The 20774-nt window shown below is 41.4% G+C and overlaps 1 protein-coding gene across 1 annotated transcript in view; it reads left to right on the top strand.

Moving 5' to 3' along the window:
* Positions 1 to 18958, top strand: part of PKIA (cAMP-dependent protein kinase inhibitor alpha) — a 68052-nt gene extending 49094 nt beyond the window's left edge. The window contains exons 2-3 of the mRNA XM_060243607.1: positions 13575 to 13752; positions 17519 to 18958. Coding sequence (XP_060099590.1) covers positions 13602 to 13752; positions 17519 to 17598 — 231 coding nt within the window. The 5' untranslated portion in view covers positions 13575 to 13601 and the 3' untranslated portion in view covers positions 17599 to 18958. The remainder of the gene's footprint in view (positions 1 to 13574; positions 13753 to 17518) is intronic.
* The last annotated feature ends 1816 nt before the right edge of the window (positions 18959 to 20774 follow it).

Genomic DNA, 20774 nt, shown 5'->3' with positions numbered 1-20774 from the left:
GTCCCTAGATCCCCAAAAGGATGGAAACTCAATTGGGTAAGCCTCAGCTTAATGAATCAGCATACAACCTGAAGCCAATTGTTCCTTTATGAACCCTGATATCATAAGGCACATCAGGTAGATGCCGAACTCTTCTTTTTCTAACTCTGGATTATCAAAACACATTCCAGTCCTGGAAAGTTTTCATTTTTCTTTTAAAAAGTAAAACTTTTTATCTCTTTGTACCCAGAGCAAATGTCATTTGAACTGGGAGGTGCTTAGTATTGTGCAGTCATAATGGAGATTTTCTCTGGATCACTCCTCTAAAATGTAACTTGATGCATTCCCCACCTCACCCCCGCCTTCTCTGGCATCATGTTTACAGCTTACAATGCCTTCAGCCAATATATTTCCAGGAGAAATTTTAAATAGCATTAATTACAAGATGTCCATTGTGGGTTATCTCCTTATGTTCTATGTGCAGAGAAATCACTTCAGTGTTGTAGCTGAAGTCTGGCTCAGAAGTTGTCTCAATTGTGATGCTGCCAATAATTTTCAGGGATGTGGAACTATGAGACATCTGTCTTGGCTGGATATAAAGAGTAGGCCTTTTGCCCTGAACATCACTCAGGACTTTCATAAATAGCCTTCGCTTCAAGTTATCTTCCTGAAGGTAATGTTGAAGTCTGAACTTGCTGTTTTGCCCATAAGCTGGTATTTGCATTCCTGAGTTTGACATAGAGCTTGTAAGACTTAGTCCTGCACAGGCCAGTAGCCAGAAAATTTCAGGTGTGTGTGTGTGTGGGGGGCTCACAGAATAAAATTTCAGGTGGAGCCCCCCCCCCCCCGATCTGGCAGTCCCCACTTCTGCTGCTGTTGCTTTGGCAGCCCCCGATCTCCCCGCTGCTCTGGTGGCCCCCACCCCTCTCTGCAGTGCCTTCCCCTCCCTTCCTCCAACCCACCTGGTGAAGCGCCGGCTCCTGCGGCTTTTTCAAGGTGCCCCCTGTAGATCAACTGATCTGCAAAAAAAGCTATGCCGAGGCCGGCGGCTCTGCTGCCTCCTCCCCACTGTCCCCCAATCCGCCAGCCTTGGAGCAGCTTCTCCTGCCAATCAGGTCCAGGGGCTGGCACTTTACCGGGTGGGTGGGAGGGAGGGGGAGGCACCGCGGAGGGAAGCAGGGGCTGCCAGAGTGGCGAGGAGATCAGGGGCCACCAGAGAAGTGGTAGTGGAGAGAGCGGGGACTGCGAGAGCCGTGGGAGAGCAGGACTGCCAGGAGGGGCCATACAGGTTGAAGGGAGGATTGGGTGGAGAGGCCTGGCCCCCCAACCCCTCCCCCTGACTATGGGCCTGGTCCCTGCATATAACATTTCGCAGTTCCACGGTCCCAGAGTCTGATGCAAGGGGTGGGGGTTCTAGGAATAGCAGGCAGAGGTAGATTAGGGTTACAGGAAGAGTGACTGGCCCAGGATCTAGCAAGATTCCATGGCAGAATGGAGATTCAAACCTGAATCTTCCAAATCCTTTTCTGACTCTCTAGGTACTACACTACATTGGGTTTCCCTGTACTCCAACTTTCAAAGGCTAATAGTTTTACACTAGATATTCCCATTTCCTTATTCAGACAGTACAAGGATGGTGTTGGAGCACAGCAAAAGCTGCTGCATGTGTATTTATTTATTTATACCCTAGCTTTTGTCCCCAACAGGGATCCAAAGTGACTTATATTATTCTCCTCTGGGTTGAACTGAGACTTTGAGACTGGCCCAGTGTCACCCAGCGAGCTGACATAGTAGAGTGGGCATTCAAATCTTCCAGATCCTACACTGACATTCCAAACAATATACTATACTCTCTATAGCTGTTAGTGTCGTGAGTGGTAAGCAAGATTTTTCAAAGACCTTTAATTCATACATCACAGAGTGCTGTACTTTCTAAATTTCTGGATCCTGAACTTTTTTCTATGATACATACTTAACAGCTGATTCTTTGGCATTCAGCATAACAATTTTTCTCTCTTGAATTATATGAGGCAACTGTAAAATCTTTGTCATCACTAAGACCAACCTGCAGGAATTCATGTAGTTTTGTTCTATGAAGCCTCAAGGTATTGGAGATGAGTTATACATATAGCCACTTGTAGCTCAGATTGAACTATAGCAGGGGTGGCCAACGGTAGCTCTCCAGATGTTTTTTGCCTACCATTCCCATCAGCCCTAGCCAGCATGGCCAATGGCTGGGGCTGATGGGAGTTTTAGGCAAAAAATATCTGGAGAGCTACAGCTGGGCACCCCTGAACTATAGCATGAAGCAATTATTGCTATGGAAGTTGGAGTATGTTCTTTGATTTGTAGCCATGACCCCCAACTTCTCCATGGTGGGAAATATACCACTTCAGAAAGATAGAAGCTAATGGCTGCTACCACACTAGCAACTTCCTCTAGCATTGCTATTGCTCATTTGATCATTACAGAGAAGTTGGAGGACATTACTGGCAGACTGTTGCAGTTTATACCTATGTCCCTGCATGGAATGGCACTGCAGCAGTAACAGTGCAATCCTACAACCCTGAAATTAACAGGCTTAGAATTGCACTGTAATTGTCCATGGGTGGGATTCTCAAAGTGCATTCAGTTTATTTGGCTTGCCACACCACCATGTCACATGTTCTTTTTCATTCAGGCTTCTAGTCTGAGGACTGTTCTATAAATATCATTTTAGACTGCCATGCTTATGTGCTTTTATGACCTGCCTTGTTTTTATCGGCTTATATTGTTTTAGTAACTTTGAGTTATTCATTTTATTGAGTTGTGAGCTGCCTCCAGTAGGTCTGCAGAGCCTACAAATGTAAATATCTATATTTTGTAAATAATTTAAGCAGCTTTGGTTTTCAAATACAAATACAGTAATTTTCAATCTTTTTCCTTTTGCCTAGTGTAAAATTACCTGGAAATTTATAATATCTCACCTACGTGGGCGGAAAGAGAGTAATGGTTTCTGCCAGTGGCTCCTATTCAGGTTCTTCCATAGGTGGTGGTTTGCAGACGTGGTTGTTTGCAGACAATCTGCCTTCTCTTTGAACACTGGATATTTGAGCACATGAAGCTGCCTAAGACTGAATCAGACCCTTGGTCCATCAAAGAGTATTATCTACTTAGACTGGCAGCAGTTCTCCAGGGTCTCAGGTGATGGTATTTCACATCACCTACTACTACCTGATCCTTAGCTGGAGACACTGGGGATCCAACCTAGGACCTTCTGTATACAAATCAGATGCTCTGCCACTAAGCCACGGCCTTTCCTTATCCCTCTGGTTTTCTAGGCACGTCTCTGATTGTTAAATAACTAATTCCCTGTTGCCCCATTCCAAATTATTCTCAATGGATATTCCCATCAACTCTGCTTTTCTCAGAGTCCTCTGGTAATCAGTTTTATCTATCATTCCTGAAGGTTTATAAATAAAAAGCATCCAGTTTCTGCCCCCAACTTTGGTTGTATAAAGGGTGCTTTAGTTTTTGCAGGTGTCTCCCACTCTGCAAGTAATTGCCTTGGTCTGAAGTCAGTCTTAACTGAAGCTTTTGGTTTCACTAGTGCAAATCAGTGTCTTGAAAAAGAATAGAAATGGGTGGTAATAAAGAGCAGAAAGCTAAAGAGACAAAGGCTTTCAAAAACAGCAATGAGTTGAGGGAGAATCCTAGTGGAGCAATGAAGTGCAAGTGCATTCGAATATAAATGTGTTGGCAAGCAGGCCCTTTCTCCACTTTCAATAGTCAGTGCATTTTGGATGTGCAGCAGGCATTACTGGACTACTAAAGAGGAGAATCTTATTAAGAACTGTGTGGAACCACAGCTAAATTCTGCTTCTGGCTGATTGTGTAATGCTTCAGTAGCGCGAAAGGGTGCCAGTATAGAAGATAACAGTGTGACTGACCAATATATGGGCTATATCGGACATGTTTTATTTTATTTGCCTCTCAAAAATTGCAGTAGTTATGTGCACCTGTCTATTCTGGAGCAGTGCTGAACATCAGTAGTTTTTATTATTTTTAATACTGTTGTTTGAACAGTGTCACATGCTACAATAATGTGACAGTGCTTGGTTATGCAAACATACATGATGGTTTGCTTGATGTATCTAAAAGCAGATTAATAGTATTTCTTTCAGATATAGTATTCAGATATAGAAAAGGGAGCCTTTCTTTGCCTAATAACTTGTGCTCTAATATTAGTTTGATAAGAAAGCAATTATTGGTTTAACTTTTTGTTGATGGTAACTGGGATTTCCCCATGGCCTCCAGTTTTAAAAATTGCCAGTGTGGTGTAGCAGTTTGAATACTGGACTGGGATCTGGGACATCCATGTTCAAATCCCCACTCTGCCATGGAAGGTTGCTGGGTGATCTTGGAACTGTATCCAGAGATGTTTTTGTTTGGTCTAACATTCTTTCAATGATCCCTCTTTCCTGGCCTGTTTTTAATTCTGGTTTTTAGTGTATGTGTTTAATTTTATTACATGTGTATTTTAATGTGGTTTTGTTTAGTTTTAATGGTTTTTAAGATCTGATTTTATTATGTGTATATTTAATCTGTTAGCCTATTTGATGGCCCTGATGGAGGCAGAAAGACAGAGTATAAATTTTGTAAATAATTACCCTACAGGGTTGTTGTGAGGATAAAAAGGAGCAGATGAGAATGATGTGAACCCTTTTGAGTCAACATTGGAGAGAAAGGTGGGGTATAAAGTAAATAAATAACAATAGAAAGTGTGCTGAACTCACTATGGTCGTTTCCGCACTTAGCGTTTGCTCCCCTTATTCCGCGGCGCAATTATGTCCGGCTCATTTTCCTCGTTTTCGCACATGGACTGTTTTGCGGAGTCGCTTTCCATGAAGCCCCGGCTCAAATCGTTTTCCCACCGGCATCGACTTGAGTTCGATGCCCTGTCAATCATTTTTTTTTTAAGCGCAAGTCTGGTTGCGTAACTACGTAACAACGTAACATCGAGCAGTCACAGCTGTTCATTCCCCTTCTTTTCGTGGACAAACCGCATCACGTGTGCCGCTTCTGCTTATGGATTGGCTGCAGCTGTAGTATCCTCCACAGCCCTTTATGTATTAACAGAAGCATTCACAGTGGAGAATCCCAGCACTAGATTCCCCCCCCCCCAACACAAATTCCGAAGTTGCGAAATATCGCAATAACGAAGAGAGAGAAATCGAGGGGTTTGTGTGTGTGTGTGTGTGTGGCAGCTTCTTCCTTTCCCAGCCTCGCTCCCTCCCTGGTGGCGAAGCTGGGATTTCCTCCGTGCTCTTCCCCCTCCCCGGCTGGCGCTTGCAGCTGCAACGGGGACCTGACTGATTCCTGCTGCCAGAGCTCCCCCCCCCCCCGCCCCATTCTCTCCTTCCCCTTCTGTGGCGCGTGTGAAGAGCGAGCTCGCGTCTATTTTCTAACCGAGCGGAATGTAGCCAGGGAGGAGAATGCAGGACTCCAACTTCCCATTTTATACATGGCGATTTTGTGCAGGTCCAGAAATGCTGGTGGCACAGCTGAGGGAGGCATTGCCTTTTTAAAACACACACACATGAACGCTTTGGCCCGCGCCGGCACTAGATTCCCCCCCCCCCAACAATGTATAATGTATAATGCAATTCTGTAGTTGCAAGATAACGCTACAGCGGAAAAGCAACCTCACATACCTGCCACTTCAGCGAAATAACGCAACTAAAGTCAATAATAAAAAAAAATTCTAACGAAACCAATTGAAGTGGCAATTGAGGCTATTCCAGGAGGGGTTTTTTTTTTCCTATTTGTTAATTTCGAAATATCGCTATTACGCAAGAAATATGAAGTTTTTTAAAAAAAATGGCCGTGTGGGCACTTTTGGGAAGCGCCGCGAACGGCTGATGATTGGCCAAGGGGGTGGATGGGGTGGGAGGACGGAAAGGGAGAGGGTGACGCCCACAAAGCAGTTGATCCGGCATGGATGGATTTCCCACAGCAAACTCCGCGGAGTGGATCCGGAGGTTTTCAAAAACTCCGGAAGCATGTTGAAAAATATACTCCGGCGTGAAACCCCTGAAGCGCCGGAGCAAACCGCAGCGCCGGAGCAACAGGTGCGAAAACCAGGAAAAGATCCGGAGGTAAATGGGGTGCTACGCCGGAGTAAACGCTAGTGCGAAAACGCTCTATATGTTTGTAAGGGATTCTTCAGTATGATTCTCCAGAGACAGGCAGCAAAACAAAAGATTGCATTTTATCCTTAACAATATAAAGCCAACACAGCTGTACTGAGTCACCAGGCTTTTAAATTCTGAAGGATGTAATTCTGAATTTGAGGTAGCAGAAGCTGATTAAATATAAACCAGATGTGTAGCATCTGGTGAAAATGCTACACATCATTAATACCAAACATTAAATATTTCATGTGCTTTTTAAAAATATGTCTTGTTCAGTTATGCAATTAGCATGTATATAATCTAGTGGAAAGGTTTTTTAGAAAACCTTTGGAAATTATTCAGTCATTATTTTTTAAAAAAATGTTCATATCAATGCAGTTATGTGAGAAATGAAATCTTAATTTCATGGAATCCATTTATCAACTTTTTAAAAAATGGAGAAGAGGAGAGAACTCATTTCCCAGTAGTCACACCCTTTTTCACTCTCATTCAACAACCCTACCACTCTCTTCAACCACTGTCCCACAGTTTCAGGTAAGCCAGGCAGTTAGTTTGCTACTCATCTTTTCTCTTCTAAAATATGCAGAGTCATCATGACCCTTTCATACGCAAGGTTCCCTTTCTGTCATTCACAGAGACATCACCAGACAAGATAACCTAATAATCCCCTTAAGGAATCACCCCTCACTTAGTTACCGGACAAAGCTGTTGGGTGATTGGGAACTGACTGCTGCTAAAAATCAAGTTCTTAATTTATGTGTGTGTGCTTATTTTCCTGAGTTTATAAGCATCCAACCCACTGATTAAGCAAACAAAGAGTTAACTTGTATTTGTTATGTGAACACAACATTGTAGTTGTGGCAAACTCACTCAAATGAATGAACAGAACTGTCAGCTGCCCCTCTGACCGACATTCAGCTCCTATGGGTCACTCTTAGGGAAAGGCAGAACTTAATCTGTCCATCACACTAGTGTTGGTAAAATCAGTGCATATGATAAACATTTTGAAGACCAGAGATGCATCCATATGGAACTTCCTGTTCCCTTTGTCACTTTTGCCAAGTGTATGAGGAAACTGCCAAATGAGCAAGGGTTCCTTTCTTAACAGGGATCAAATTATTGCTAAGAGTCACAGTTCTGCCTTTAGTCTCTGCACCCTTGATGATGAAGTGGGTGGAGGCACAAGGGAGTATGCTGATATAACAACCAAGTATGGGCCTGTCATGAGAAAGCTACAGTTGTTATTATTTTCATTTATAGTGCCTTTCTCATTGGAACTTGTGGATTACAAGTGAGATAAACATTTTCAGTCAATCAGTAAGCGGATTACAAAATATGATAACATTAGGCAGGCAGTGTGAAGATTACAATATATGATGACAGTTGAATCTAAACAGCGAAGATTCCTAGTAGGGTAAAATAATGCAGTTAGCCTGAGATTGTTGTGATGTTTACCACAAGACAGTGCCATGCCAACCATACTTATGGGAGAGAGTTTGGGGCTGAAGTAGGATTGCCATGTGCCCCCTGGGGGTGGGAGAACTCTTGCCCCAGTGGACCCTGCCCGCTGGCACTCTAGCAGCTGGTGAGAAACAGAAATAATAAAAAAAGAAGTGGTGGATGAGGAATCACTGGTAAATTTTTTGGAAGAATCATAGTGTTTTTGCCAATTCCTAGAGAGGATTGATATCAGTTCTGGGAAAATCCCAGAACTGACACCACTCAATCACTGATGGCTGCCTTCACCATGTCCCCGTCCTACCCTGTTGCATCCTGGATGCCAGGCCAGCCTTGAAGTGAGGCGCAGACTATGAACTTTGCATTTACCACTATGGTGGTGGGAAGTGCCATCAAGTTACAACCAAGTTATGGCAGCCCCATGAACAAGAGGCAGGAGACAAACAGGTGGTTTGCTGTTGCCTGCCTTTGTTTAGTATCTGGATTTCCTTGTCTCCCATCCAAGTACTCATAAGGGCTGACCCTGCTTGGCTTCTGAAATCTGACAAGATCAGACTAGCCTGGCCTATCCAAGTCAGAGCCCTACCACTATACTATGCTAAAATTATGGGTTTTGCCTGGATAGAAACTAGGGTTGCCAAATCCAATTCAAGAAATATCTGGGGACTTTGGGGGTGGAGCCAGGAGACATCGGGGCGGAGCCAGGAACAAGGGTGTGACAAGCATAATTGAACTCCAAGGGAGTTCTGGCCATCACATTTAAAGGAACCACACACCTTTTTAAATGTCTTCCTTCCATAGGAAATAATGAAGGATAGGGGCACCTTCTTTTGGGGCTCATAAAATGGTGCCTCTACCTCAAAAAACAGCTCCCCCAGAGCCCCCGAAACCTCCAGATCAATTCCCCATTATACCCTATGAGAATCAATCTCCACATAGAGAATAATGCTCAGCAGACGTGAGAGGATGCAAGGACTACAAGTCCCAGCATGGACCTCGCGAAGGGAGGCCAGACTGGAGCAAATAGCAGGCCGGCGGTGGGTGGGTCTTTGTAACTCGGAGGAAGGGAGAAGCCTGAAGCCAGGCAGGGAAAGAGACACGATGCCGTTCCACACACCCCACCCCCGCTATCAGATTTTTAGGGAGCGGGGGATTAGGCTGCTTATCCAGGGGTCCCCTGGCAGGCGGGGGGGGGGGGTTGGGGGGTTGGGAAGCCTAATAGAAACAGGGCTTTTTTTGTAGAAAAAGCACAGCAGGAACTTATTTGCCTATTAGGCCACACCCCCTGATGCCAAGACAGCTGGAATTGCGATCCTGTGCATTCCTGCTCAAAAAAAAAGTCCTAGATAGAAGTATCTGAAGTGGTCCCTTGCCTCACAACTATGGCTGTCCAGTCAATACCACGCTTTCTTCAGTGAAGGAATATGAAAGTTCTACGAAGCCTGCAATTTAAAACATTGTCACAATATTGATGTGGGTGTTAGGGGAGTTATTTTGAATCTCATGGGAAACAAAGATAAGAATATTTGAATTGAAAATCTGGTATAGCATGTTCATTATCTGTTTATTGGAAAACCCACTGCAGCCTGCAGGAATAGGAATTGGCCTTGTAACAATTAAGTTCATTAATGGATTGCTGTGAGTTGGTAGCCTGGCAGGGAATAATTTGTGTGTTTTAGGATTGATACTAAATTAGCATCAAGGGCCTGGTTATTTGTTTTTGAAGAGTGGCTTATTGCAGCTGGTCATTTGCCCAATTACCCAGCGGCTTTGCACTTAGCCTCAGAAATTAGCCCTGGATCAAGGGATCAGACAAACAGGACTTCACCAATGGAACCTTATTTGACACATACTGAGAAGTAATCAAAATGCAGAATTTTCATGCAGTAAATGTTCTGTCTAGCAATCTATTTTAAGACCATTATTTATAATATGATATCAATCCAATACTGTGTTCCTTGTTAATTTGCAAGTCCTTTTCCATTTTTTTTCTGAATGAGTTTTAATTTAAAATTCAGCTTATGTTCTTAATCTTGCAACTGCCTTGTCTGTCTTCCAGTGTGATGGAGGCATATTATACCACCCTTGGGAAACTATTCCTACCCCCATCTTCTGTTGCCACCCTTCATGTGTCTCTGTCCTGTCACTTCCTCATCCAGCCAGATTATATAAAATAAATGTAAAGTCTGATATAAATACACTGTAGAGATCTTGGGCCACCCTGAGCCTGCTTCGGCAGGGAGGGCAGAATATAAATCCAATAAAATAAAATAAATAAATAAATCTAAGGATCCTATCCCTCTTCATCTTCTCTATCTAGATGCTACTCCAAACCCCAACCAGAGAACGGAGAAGATAGCTTCTGCTAAAGTAGATGTTTCTTCTAGGAACGTTACATGAGCTGATAGCTAGGCAACTGACCTACATACCAAATCTCAGAACGCCAATCTCCATACATTTATTTAGGCATTTTTGTCCTGCTTTCCCAAGGGGGATCCAATGCAGCTTACAACAAAAACTTGATCTAGTCCTCTGGGCTGGCTCATGCAAGGCCGCAGGATGTGGGCCACTGTCCAAGAGCCCTTTAGGTCACACCAAAAGGCTTACATCTCAGGCCATAACCAGCGTTTAGTGCCTGCAGCAGAAAGGAAAACAGCAACTCAGCCCAGCAACTATCAGACACCTTCCTAGGAGTTCATTCTCCCTTTCTGAAAGAGATTCTGGCTCCACCCAGGCTCTTGCATGGAAAAGAAACCAAGGCCCAGTGAACATACTTACTTTAGACTTTACCCTGCTTCTCTTCTGCATTGTTATCTACCTAAAACAAAACTGCATTTGTGGGTTCCCTGTGGAATGGATTGGATAAATTGTAATCCCACCAACTGTCCCAGTTTTTTTTTTTTGTGGGGGGGTAGTTTAACAGTTTTGTACTGGTATGGTTAAAATTGGCTCTAACTATATAGAACAAAGCTCAGGCAATAAAGATCAGGTATTTCTGTTGGTTGCTGTGAATCTGAATCTGGCCTAGCATTAAGAGATCTTCAGTCTGGAGACTGATGGGCTAGGGAGTGCCTCATCTAAGAAATTGCCATTCTGAGACACCAGCTGAATTGCGGCAGAGGCAGAACACCTGGTTCCTCTGTGCTTTTGTTAGGACTGCTTGGGAATGTGCAGCTCTGGAATAAAATAATAGTGTCCCAGAACGAAGGTTGAGGTATGGAATGTGAGAGACAAGTTAAAGGCTGTATTTTAAAATCTTGTTAACTGTTTTAAGAATGCTGTAGTTGAAAAACAATGTAATGAATATAAGCAGCAAGGCAGTTCTCAAGAATCAGTGAAGCAGCTGAAATCTGACAGGTCCCAGATAGAATTTCCATCATCTCTCTCTGCCTGCTCTCTTATCCTAGCAAATATTAGGTAAGAACCGGGGGGGGGGGGGGGGGCAGGGAATGAAGAGGCCAAGAAGCCACCTTGTTTTTCCTACTTTGCAAAGAATATCACCAGGCCTCAGATTCAGTAGGAGCGCACAGGAGCACAGCTCCTGAACCTTTCTGAGGGTTCCTCCTCCTCCTTCCCACCTTGCCCACTGAATAGTAGGTGCAGCTGCATAACAATCCCTGGGTGAGCTCCACCACCTATTTTTCTACAAAACAATCCCTGAATATCACATTCATTTCCTGTCAGAGGAATTTGAAGGATTGAAACATACATAAGCAATATTTGTAGGGCTTCTCAGATAATGTAGTGCTGGTAAAGATTTAACTGATTATCAAGGTGTGTTCTTTGGGAAAATTCTTTCTTCCAGAAAAAAACAAGCAACTACTTTTGAGCTCCATTTTAGATTTGGTTTGCTGCCTTCAAATTAGGTTGTCAGTGTTTGAGCTGATGTCCCTGTCACCTGCCATTCTCAAAAGTTTCATAAGTCCAAACTACTGTGTGGATAAGTTGCTCCTGAGGTATTCACTATGGCTTTATTTAGCCCGTATAAAATGTTCTACCTAATCCCTTTCCTCCTGCTTCTCAAATAACAGGTCAGTCGGCTCCAGGAACACTCATATAGCTGTTTTGTCTCTTGGCTGTGTTGAAACGAGGGGAAAAGAAAGACTGGAGTAGGAGGGAGGACACAAATAAAGAGACCAAAAATAAACAAAAGCTTGTTAGGAACAATTTTGGTCAAAAAAGTGTGCTTCTGTTTGAAAACAATGGATAGAGGGAGGCTGAGGAAGCCAGGGTGGTCAGGTGAGAGAATAGTGGAGTTGGATCTCACAATGCAGCCTTTAACTGAGGGTTGACTAAAGTCTGTGGGTGTGATCAGCCTTTAACTGAGGGTTGACTAAAGCCTGTGGGTGTGATCAGAGGAAGTGCGGGCCCTGCGGAACCTTGATCAGTTCCGCAGGGCCTGCAAGACCACCCTTTTCAAACAGGCATTCATGAACGGCTGACCAAGTTCACAAAGAAACATCAAAATGGTCCAGTCTGGAGATCCGCCATCATTCACAAACTGACAGGCATAGCGTCGATTAATAACGGTACTGTCAGATCTAACTTAATGTTTTTAGATTTAGTAACTGTTTTAACTAATGTATTAATCGGTTTGGGGTTAATTTAATGTTTTGTTAAATGTATTGTTGTTTTGCTGTTGTTAGCCGCCCTGAGCCTGCTTGGCGGGGGAGGGCGGGATATAAATAAAATTTTACTTACTTACTTACTTACTTACTAAAAGCAATTATATTTCAACTCACATAAAATGTTGCTTCTTCCAATTATCTTTTTAAAAGAATGGATTTATGAACTACATGAAGTTGATTCTGCATGAGGTTTTCTGGCTGCCTGTTTAGTTTGAAGTGTGATTCAGAGTTCTGGAAACCCTTCAAATATTCTGGGACCATGCATGGCTAGAGAAGAAACAAGAAGGTGACCCACAAGGACTTGGGGGGGGGGAATCGCATTTAATTCCCCCCCACTATGTTCTTATTCCATTCCCTAGTAGACTCTGTAGCCTGTCCCCTTTTACTGCTTCCTTCTCTTCTTCTCACCCACCAACCAGCCTATGTTTCTTTGCCCCTCTGTCTTCAAATTGCCTTCCTTCCCTCTCTTTTGCAACCTCTACAGAGGAAACTGTGGTCCAGTTGTGTAGTGCTGCTTGCTGGACTGAGATGCACAGTAGGAAACCTGGAGAGAGTTTTATGGGGTACATCACTTCCCTCTGAATGCCCCCCCCCTCACACTCCTTTCTCCTTCCTTCTGGCACCCTCAAATTTCTCACCTTTCCCTGAATGTTTCTGTCCTTCCCACCTATCCACCCACCAACCTACTTTTTATTGCCCCCCTCATCTTGTCTCTACGGCTATTTACTTAATGTATACCATGTGTTTCTTCATGATGGGTACCTAAAGCAGCTTCCATTATTCTATGATCAGCATATCAGCAGTCATAGAATAAAATAGCTTGTATTAAAGAAAACACGCTGGGCATCCCTGTGTGTTTGTTATATGTGTTCTCTCTAACTTGTGAACAGGTCTAACAGAGACTTGGTTAATGCAGTAATATTTCTATGTGGTGTAAATTCATTAAATATACCAGCACTTGTGCAATACTCTTTGGTACATTAAGAATAGACAGACATCTAAGTGAAGTATACAAAGCACATACTAAGATGTTCAAGTGTAAGCGCTGCATGCCGCCGATTGTCAAAGTTTTTTAATTTTTGCATGCAGTTTACTTGATTTAAGGTCTGTCTCCTATATAACGTCTTTCAGATAATTGCAGTCTTTTGCAGCTGAGGCAACATAGTTAAATATCATCGATACTGGAACATTTTGTTAGCTTTCATTATTCTTAGTTCATAATGAGACGTTGTCGGAAGTATGTATTGGGAAATATCAGGCATTTTCATATTTTCCTTCAGCTCCTACTGGCATATGTGCCCTAAATATAATTTTGCTTTTTGTTTGGCTTCCTTAGGTATTGCTATGTGGATACTTGTTAGCAATGACTGATGTGGAATCAACATATGCAGATTTCATTGCTTCTGGAAGAACTGGGAGGCGAAATGCACTTCATGATATCCTTGTATCCTCTACAAGTGGGAATTCTAGTGAACTGTCCCTAAAGTTATCAGAACTTGATATAAACAAAACTGGTAAGTATTCAGTGTATGTAACAAAAAAGATATTGTAGAACACCCTATTGGAATTAAATATTTTTAGTGGTAAAAGCTTTAACATCTATTCAGATTTAATTTTTATCTAACGTGTATAAATAGAATATCAATCCATGAAAGGCTGCTAGAATATCAATCCATGAAAGGAACACATTTGTAGAAAGGATTTTTGCTGCTGCTCCCTTCCCTCTTCATTTGCTTTCCCTTCCCTTTAAAATACTCTTGAAGGTTGTGGAACTCTCAAGCATAATATGGGACGAAGTGCCAGAAATCTACAGAAATAGGACAAAGTGCAGGGAAATCTATAGAAAGTCCTCTTCCCCACACCTCTTGTGCCTGTTCTTCTGTGACTCAGGTGGGGTGAGCCTTTTCGTCTCACTACTTGTGGCTGCAGCCCTCACTGCCTTGTTCTACATTATTCTTGATGGTCCCTTGATTCCCAAAGGCCACTTTTTAGGGAGTACGAGGGAAGGAGAAGGTCTAGAAATCCTTTCCTTGAACTTGTTGGTTGCAACCACTCCAGTGTATTAATATAAATATTTAATGTATATCAATAGAATGTTTGATAGCAGATTATAGCTCTGCAGTAGAGCATATATTTTACATGCAGAAGGTTGCAGATTATTCCAGTTTTATTTTTTGGTAGTGGGACTTGGCAAGACTTCTGCCTGTGAGTTTGGAGAGTTTAGGGGTAGACAGATTTGATATAAAACAACTCCACATTTTATATGTATGTTTGTGTGCTAAGTGCCGTCAAGTTGCTTGTGAACTATGGCAACCCTATGAATTAGTGTCCTCCCAGACATCCTATTGTTAACAGCCATGGTCTCACAAACTGAGCACTGTTGGTTTATTTTATTGAATCAATCCATCTCATGTTGGATCTTTCTCTTTTACTGCTGTCTGCAGCATTCCCTAGCACTATTGTCTTTTCCAGTGACTCTTGTCTTCTCCTAATGTGACCAAACTACAGTAGACTCAGTTTTATATTTTATATCTACCACCACAAAACCCAACATTTAGAACCCAAAGTTTAGAAACTAAAATGGCTACATCTTTGATATTTGTTCAAATATTTCAAATTTCACATTTGTTCAAATATTTGTAGAATTTCTCACTGGCATTTTTTCAATTTGTTTCCACCTTAGCTGCCTTAATTAGGACAATAACTCTTCATAATTGAGTGTGCAAAATAATACTGTGCAGTAAACAAAACTCTTCCCAATGTAAGTAAACTATGTACGAAAACCCTGCCACTCTTATATTAAATATGAACTCACTTTTACAGTTCCATGGAAGCAGTGAGGACCACTAGGTCTTAGAAGTTCAATAGGAAATCTGGGGATCTGCTGGGAAGCCAGAGAAGAGTGGCCTCTACCATAGCAGTGGTAGAGACAATGATCATTGAGGTCCATCTGTCCACTGGTCCTATGTAGATGGGGCCTTCTTTATGAGACTTGTTCAGAAAACAAAATCAGTCAACCTTGCTTCCATGTCGCCTCTGCTCTGCAAAGTTGTGTATCATTACATGTTGGATAAGATGGAATACGAGAGGACTGGGACAGAAAGACTGTTTTCTCTATCAATCCTAAAAGACCTGAGCAAAGGGATGCCCCATCTTCATCTTGTGGAAGAGTTATATATGTACCATTGTGCAAGACATCTAATGTATAACAACTTGACATTGTGTATGGTGCGTAGGCATGCAGTTGTGAGTTGAAGCAACAATGTTTATATATCCTTGAAGCTGGTTTGGAAGTTGAACCAATTAACTGGATTTTCAGCACTGTGTAAGCAGTTGGACCAGATGACTTGTAATTCTTCTTCCATCTCTAGTAGGACACAAATTGTCACATTAATCATTTTTACAGTGGTGCCAAAAGATTAATCTTATTTTTATCATTCATTTCTACTATATGTTGAACTGATTGACACATGACTTGTATGTTTTAACTGAACTACCGCAAATCACCTCATAATCAAAGCTTTTCCAATGACTATGTAAAGAAAAATCAAGTGACATCCTAGTGAATATGTCAGCTAGGAACTAAACCAATGAATAACTTGCTGTTGGTAAGTTTCAGAGGGTAGCCTTGTTGGTCTACTGTAGAACAGCTAGATTTCAGTCCAGTAGCACCTTAGACCAACAATATTTTGGGAGTATGAGCTCTCAGGAGTCAGTGTGCCCTCTGACAAAAGGAGCTTTGACTTTTGAAAAGCTCATGTTCCAAAAAACTTGTTCATTTCTAAGGTGCTACTGGACTTGAATTTAGTTCTATCAGTATTTGGGCACAATTCAAGATGCTTGTTTTGACTTCTAAAGCACTAAACAGCTTTAGAATGTGGTACTTGAAGGAGTGTATTTTCTCTTCTAAACTTTGAGGCTTGTGTTGGAAGCCTTTCTCCAGATCTTGTCACCACCTGATATCAACTGAAATAAGCCACTGTGTTACTAATATATTGCAAATAATTGCTCCACAATTTCTTATATCCTATTCATGTATTCTTCACCAAAATTCTTACAAATGTCCATGAATACAGCACAACTCAAAATACAAATTAATTTTAAATTGCTGTAATGGAACCAAAGTCCACTGTCTGTATCCTTTTGTTGATAGACGTGTACAGTACCAATAAATGTGCTACTCCTTGCTTGGGTAGCAGTCCGAAATCCAACAGGTGCGACTCCTAGGTTCAGTCTGTGTTTCATTCATCCTTCTACTGGCCGCTTTTCTTATGTTGTGGAACCAGTGCTTAAGTCAAAAGCTCACATGACATGTCTCTTCAGTTTGAACGAATGAACCATGTCACATGAGCTTTTGTTGTTACTAACCAGAACACTTTGGTTTCCGGTTTTGCCTACCATCTGATATCAAGCAGGTGATGATCAGAGAGAGGGCCTTCTCAGTGGTAATAGTCCAGTGATGGGATGCTGTTCCTAGATTCATAAGCCACTTACCATACTGTATTTTAGGTACCAGGTTAGAACTCTTATTTATCATGGCATTTTATGGAAATTAAATTAATATTCTGTCTTCATCTGATTATTATTTTTTTGCCATCTCACTTTATTTCTTTTTGTGGTTTCATCTATTGTTTCATCTGTGTTTATTCTATGTATTTATTTATGGAAATAGCTTTGTGAATTCCTAATGGAAAAGAAACCTCGATTTTCTAAATATATTTTTATATGTTCATTTTTATAGAATTTTTCCTAATTGAATCATTTATGCAATTAGTTTTATTCTGGTAACCATTATTAGACTTGCTCTTTTAGTTTTGGTTCCTATTGGCAAAACGATTTCTCACAATGTGAATTCTAGGTGGTAATTTGCATGTTAGAGCTGCCATATAGGAGCCATTTCCATAAGGCCTCTTTTTCTTACTGCTCCTGGCCCCAGGAACTATGTGGGTGGAGACAATGATAAGATTCCTTACTGCCAAATAATTTGTTTAGCATAACAAGGCACATCAGATGTTCTGTAGACTGTGCAAAAGACTTTGTTGTGCTGTCACTTTTGTACTATCTCAATGAACAAAACAGCCTTGCAATTTGTACATCATCCTTCAGCAACCTCATACTGGTTTAGTCTCCGAGACAGTGACTTGCCTAAAGCCAAACCAATTATTCTTACCTACTTTACCACCCTGACCTTAAATGCAATAGATTTACTGATTGCTTCTAGGTAAGCCAGCCAGCATAATGAATGTTTCACTACAGTTCATTTTCTTTCATCTCTTGCAGAAGGCGAAGGAGATGCACAAAGAAATCCCACTGAGGAAACTGGGGAAGCCCAGGCGGAAGCAGCAAAACAAGAAAGCTGACATCCCACACTGACTGACAGAGGCAGCAGCTTGTGGGATGCTTTCCAACTGCAGGGGCCTGTTAGAAAAAACATGTCTTGTGTAAGCAAGCTAATAAATGCAAAAATGGGTGTGTTTTGTTACTGGAACCTGCATGGCACAATGTTGCAAATGGGAAAGCAGATTATAGCAGCAAACAGGACTTTCTCTACCTCGGTTAGCAATGGTTGAGACTTTTGTTGCTGATCTTGAGACTCTTTGTCTGATTGATCTCTTCACAATGACCACTTGAGGAAATGCCCGTAGGAAGTAGAGCAAGCTAGATTTTGTAGCAAATGGCCTTCACCTCACCAGAGGCTTGACGTGCGTTGTATGACAATGGCTTCCGTGATCTTCAGAGGTTGTCTGGCTAAAGTGTTCACTTGTTTTCAAAAAATATACCTGTAAGGGAAGCACTGTTTGTTTTTTTTAAAGAACTCAGCTTCTGTGTTTTCAGCTGTTATTTACAATGTTTTATATTGTACAATTTAGATGCTCCACACTGCCCCTTCTCAAAATGCTTATGAAGGTAACTTCTGTGACTGTGAATTTTTTCTACCACTTGTAAGGGCTGGGGTTGTTGATCTCTTCCCTCCTCCTTTGCATAGTATGGTGATATGCACATGATAGATTATAATGTCAGATGCTAAACTGATGAAATTGCTGAAACTGAAGATTCATCAGCATTTTTTTTTCATTTCAAGATGAGCATACAATGTAATTAATGTATCGTCTGTTGTGTCTTGTGTTTTCTTGGTAAAGTTTGATCATTTTACTTGTAGCTCATTGGAAATCCAAGATTCTGTTTGAATCTTCATTTTTTCTTTAACCTCATCATTCAAATAATTATTGTGTCATTTTTTAAAAAAAATCATATTATTAGAAGGACAATAGTTTTAAGAGTAAATTCATCAGTATAATTTAAAGAGAGATATATGAGGGCGTTTTTGTGTAATGGGGAAGAGATAAGGGAGAAATTCCAGAATGCTGGTGAATATCTTTTTTCTTTCAATGAAGTTGTGTTTGAAACTGGGGGGGGGGGGGGGGTCTCAATAAAGAAAATTGCAGAGTAAATTGAATATTCCCATGGCAATCACATGGACACTGATCACAAAGTTGTGTTTTTTTAAAAAAAAGCCCTAATGTTTGCTTCATCAAAAAGGAAGTGATATCACTTTTTGTTTCAAATGTTATACACTTTCTAAATGTTTGTAAACTATACTAAAGGATTAGTGTAATTTTGCTTTCAAGTAAATTTGAACGTTGGTTAATGAAACATCCTTTACTGTTGTAGCCATGGCTGTTGTTTCTACAATATAATACATATTGTGGTTAACTGTCACAGACTTTTTTTTTGTGAGCTGTGTATACACACTGGATCGGTATTGAGTTCAGTTGTTAGTGTTAATAAATAACAAACCCATGGTATGTTTATGGTTCATGAGCACAGCTTGCTACCTTCATACCTTGGATTGTATGAAAGCTCTAGGGATTTGACTAGTTATCAGACTCTTGTTTAGATTGAAGTATAATCCATTCCTGATTAAAGTTTTTTCTTCAGAGACTCAAAGTAAAAATGAAGTTCTTTTTCCATGCCTGTGCCTTGCTAGAGTTATTTTTTTTCTTCTGCTCTCTCCCACCCAAATGGAGTTACTCAAATGGATGAAGAAGACTGATTATTTACTTAACCAATTTGGTCTTGAAAGCTTCTTTCAGATAAGGTTGGTTTCTATTAGCTTTCCTGTTGCATAAGGCAAGGATGGTTAAAAGGAAGATCCCAGTCTACCGTCAATTTTGGGAAGGAGCATCTAGCATCTCCTAGCTTTTGGGATTCTTGCATAGATTTCTGAACTATGGACTTTAAACTATTCCAGCAAAGTGGTTCTTAAAGTGTATCTATTCAGTATCTTGTAGGGTAGATAGCTTTAACTATTGTGAGCTCCTGTTCTGAGTATGCTCTGGTGGCTTTATACAACTATGTAGGACAGAGACTTTCCTTTGTGCAACTATTCTTACCATGCACTGACAGAATTACAGCTGGTGGCAGAGTAGTTGGTGTTTTATGCTGTAAACACAGCCCAGTTGATTCCATTTTGGGGGGAATTTAAGAAATCTGAAGTACAATGGAAACTTTAACCAAATTAAAAACTATGTGTGAATGAACTTTCACTATGGCTGGGCTGTTGCTTGCAAAATTCATACCAGTTACACCCACCCTTTGTTATTTGTTTTCTCTTGTCAAATCTAAATAGAATGAGACAGAATCAAAGACAGATGGAGACAGCAAAAATGTTTTAATATTTTTTCCCTCGTTTCTGTTTCATTAGATGCTAATTGATACTAATGTCTTCTGGCACACACTGTTGCAGGATATTACAGGGAATAACAGTGAAACAAAAATGGAAACCCTCAGTAAGGCCATCAGGTTTGAACATAGTAATGAATCTGAAGTAGGGATGCCATCCTGCAGGTGGGACCTGGGGATCCCCTGGAATTACAGCTCATTTCCCAAAGTACAGAGATCAGCTCCCCGGGAGAAAATGAATGCTTAGGAGGGTGGATTCTATGCCATTGCATCCCACCGAGGTCCCTGTCCTCCCCAGGCTCCATTCAAATATCTCCAGGAGTTTCCCAGTCTGGATCTGACAATCCCTACTCCCCCATCTCCTGCCAGTGGGCAAGACCTGGACTTTACTTATGGAGCTCAATTCAGTTGACTAGCTTGGGTTAAGTAGCTCTGGGCTGAAACTCTATGCGGAATCACTTGCACTGAAGTCAGTTGACTTGCTTCTGAGGAAATGTGCATAGGCTCCACCCACTAAGTTTCATCCATTGGTTTACAGACATTTTTAAACTAACTCAGTAATAGTATTCTTTTCCCCTTTGGCGGAGCAGGAATGTTGTAAAGAGTTGTCACAGCTAGTTTTGACAAACCACAAGATCAAACTTCTCTTCAGTGTGTTCTTGTTCTGTGGTCTGGTTTTTTATCATAAATCCTTGAGTAAACAACGGAAGATGCTGACTACCACAGTCCTCAGGTGTCTTTCTGATGTGATTATGAGGTCCTGAGGGCTTTTGTGTTTTAATGAGGAAGAAACTAAGCAAGGCACTTGCTTTTCTCAAAAGGTGTTTTAGTAGCACATGAATCTATGATGAAA

The sequence above is a fragment of the Heteronotia binoei genome, chromosome 7 (genome assembly GCF_032191835.1).
Source record: "Heteronotia binoei isolate CCM8104 ecotype False Entrance Well chromosome 7, APGP_CSIRO_Hbin_v1, whole genome shotgun sequence".
In the NCBI taxonomy this organism is placed as follows: domain Eukaryota; kingdom Metazoa; phylum Chordata; class Lepidosauria; order Squamata; family Gekkonidae; genus Heteronotia; species Heteronotia binoei.
This window is presented reverse-complemented; position numbering and strand designations above follow the sequence as displayed.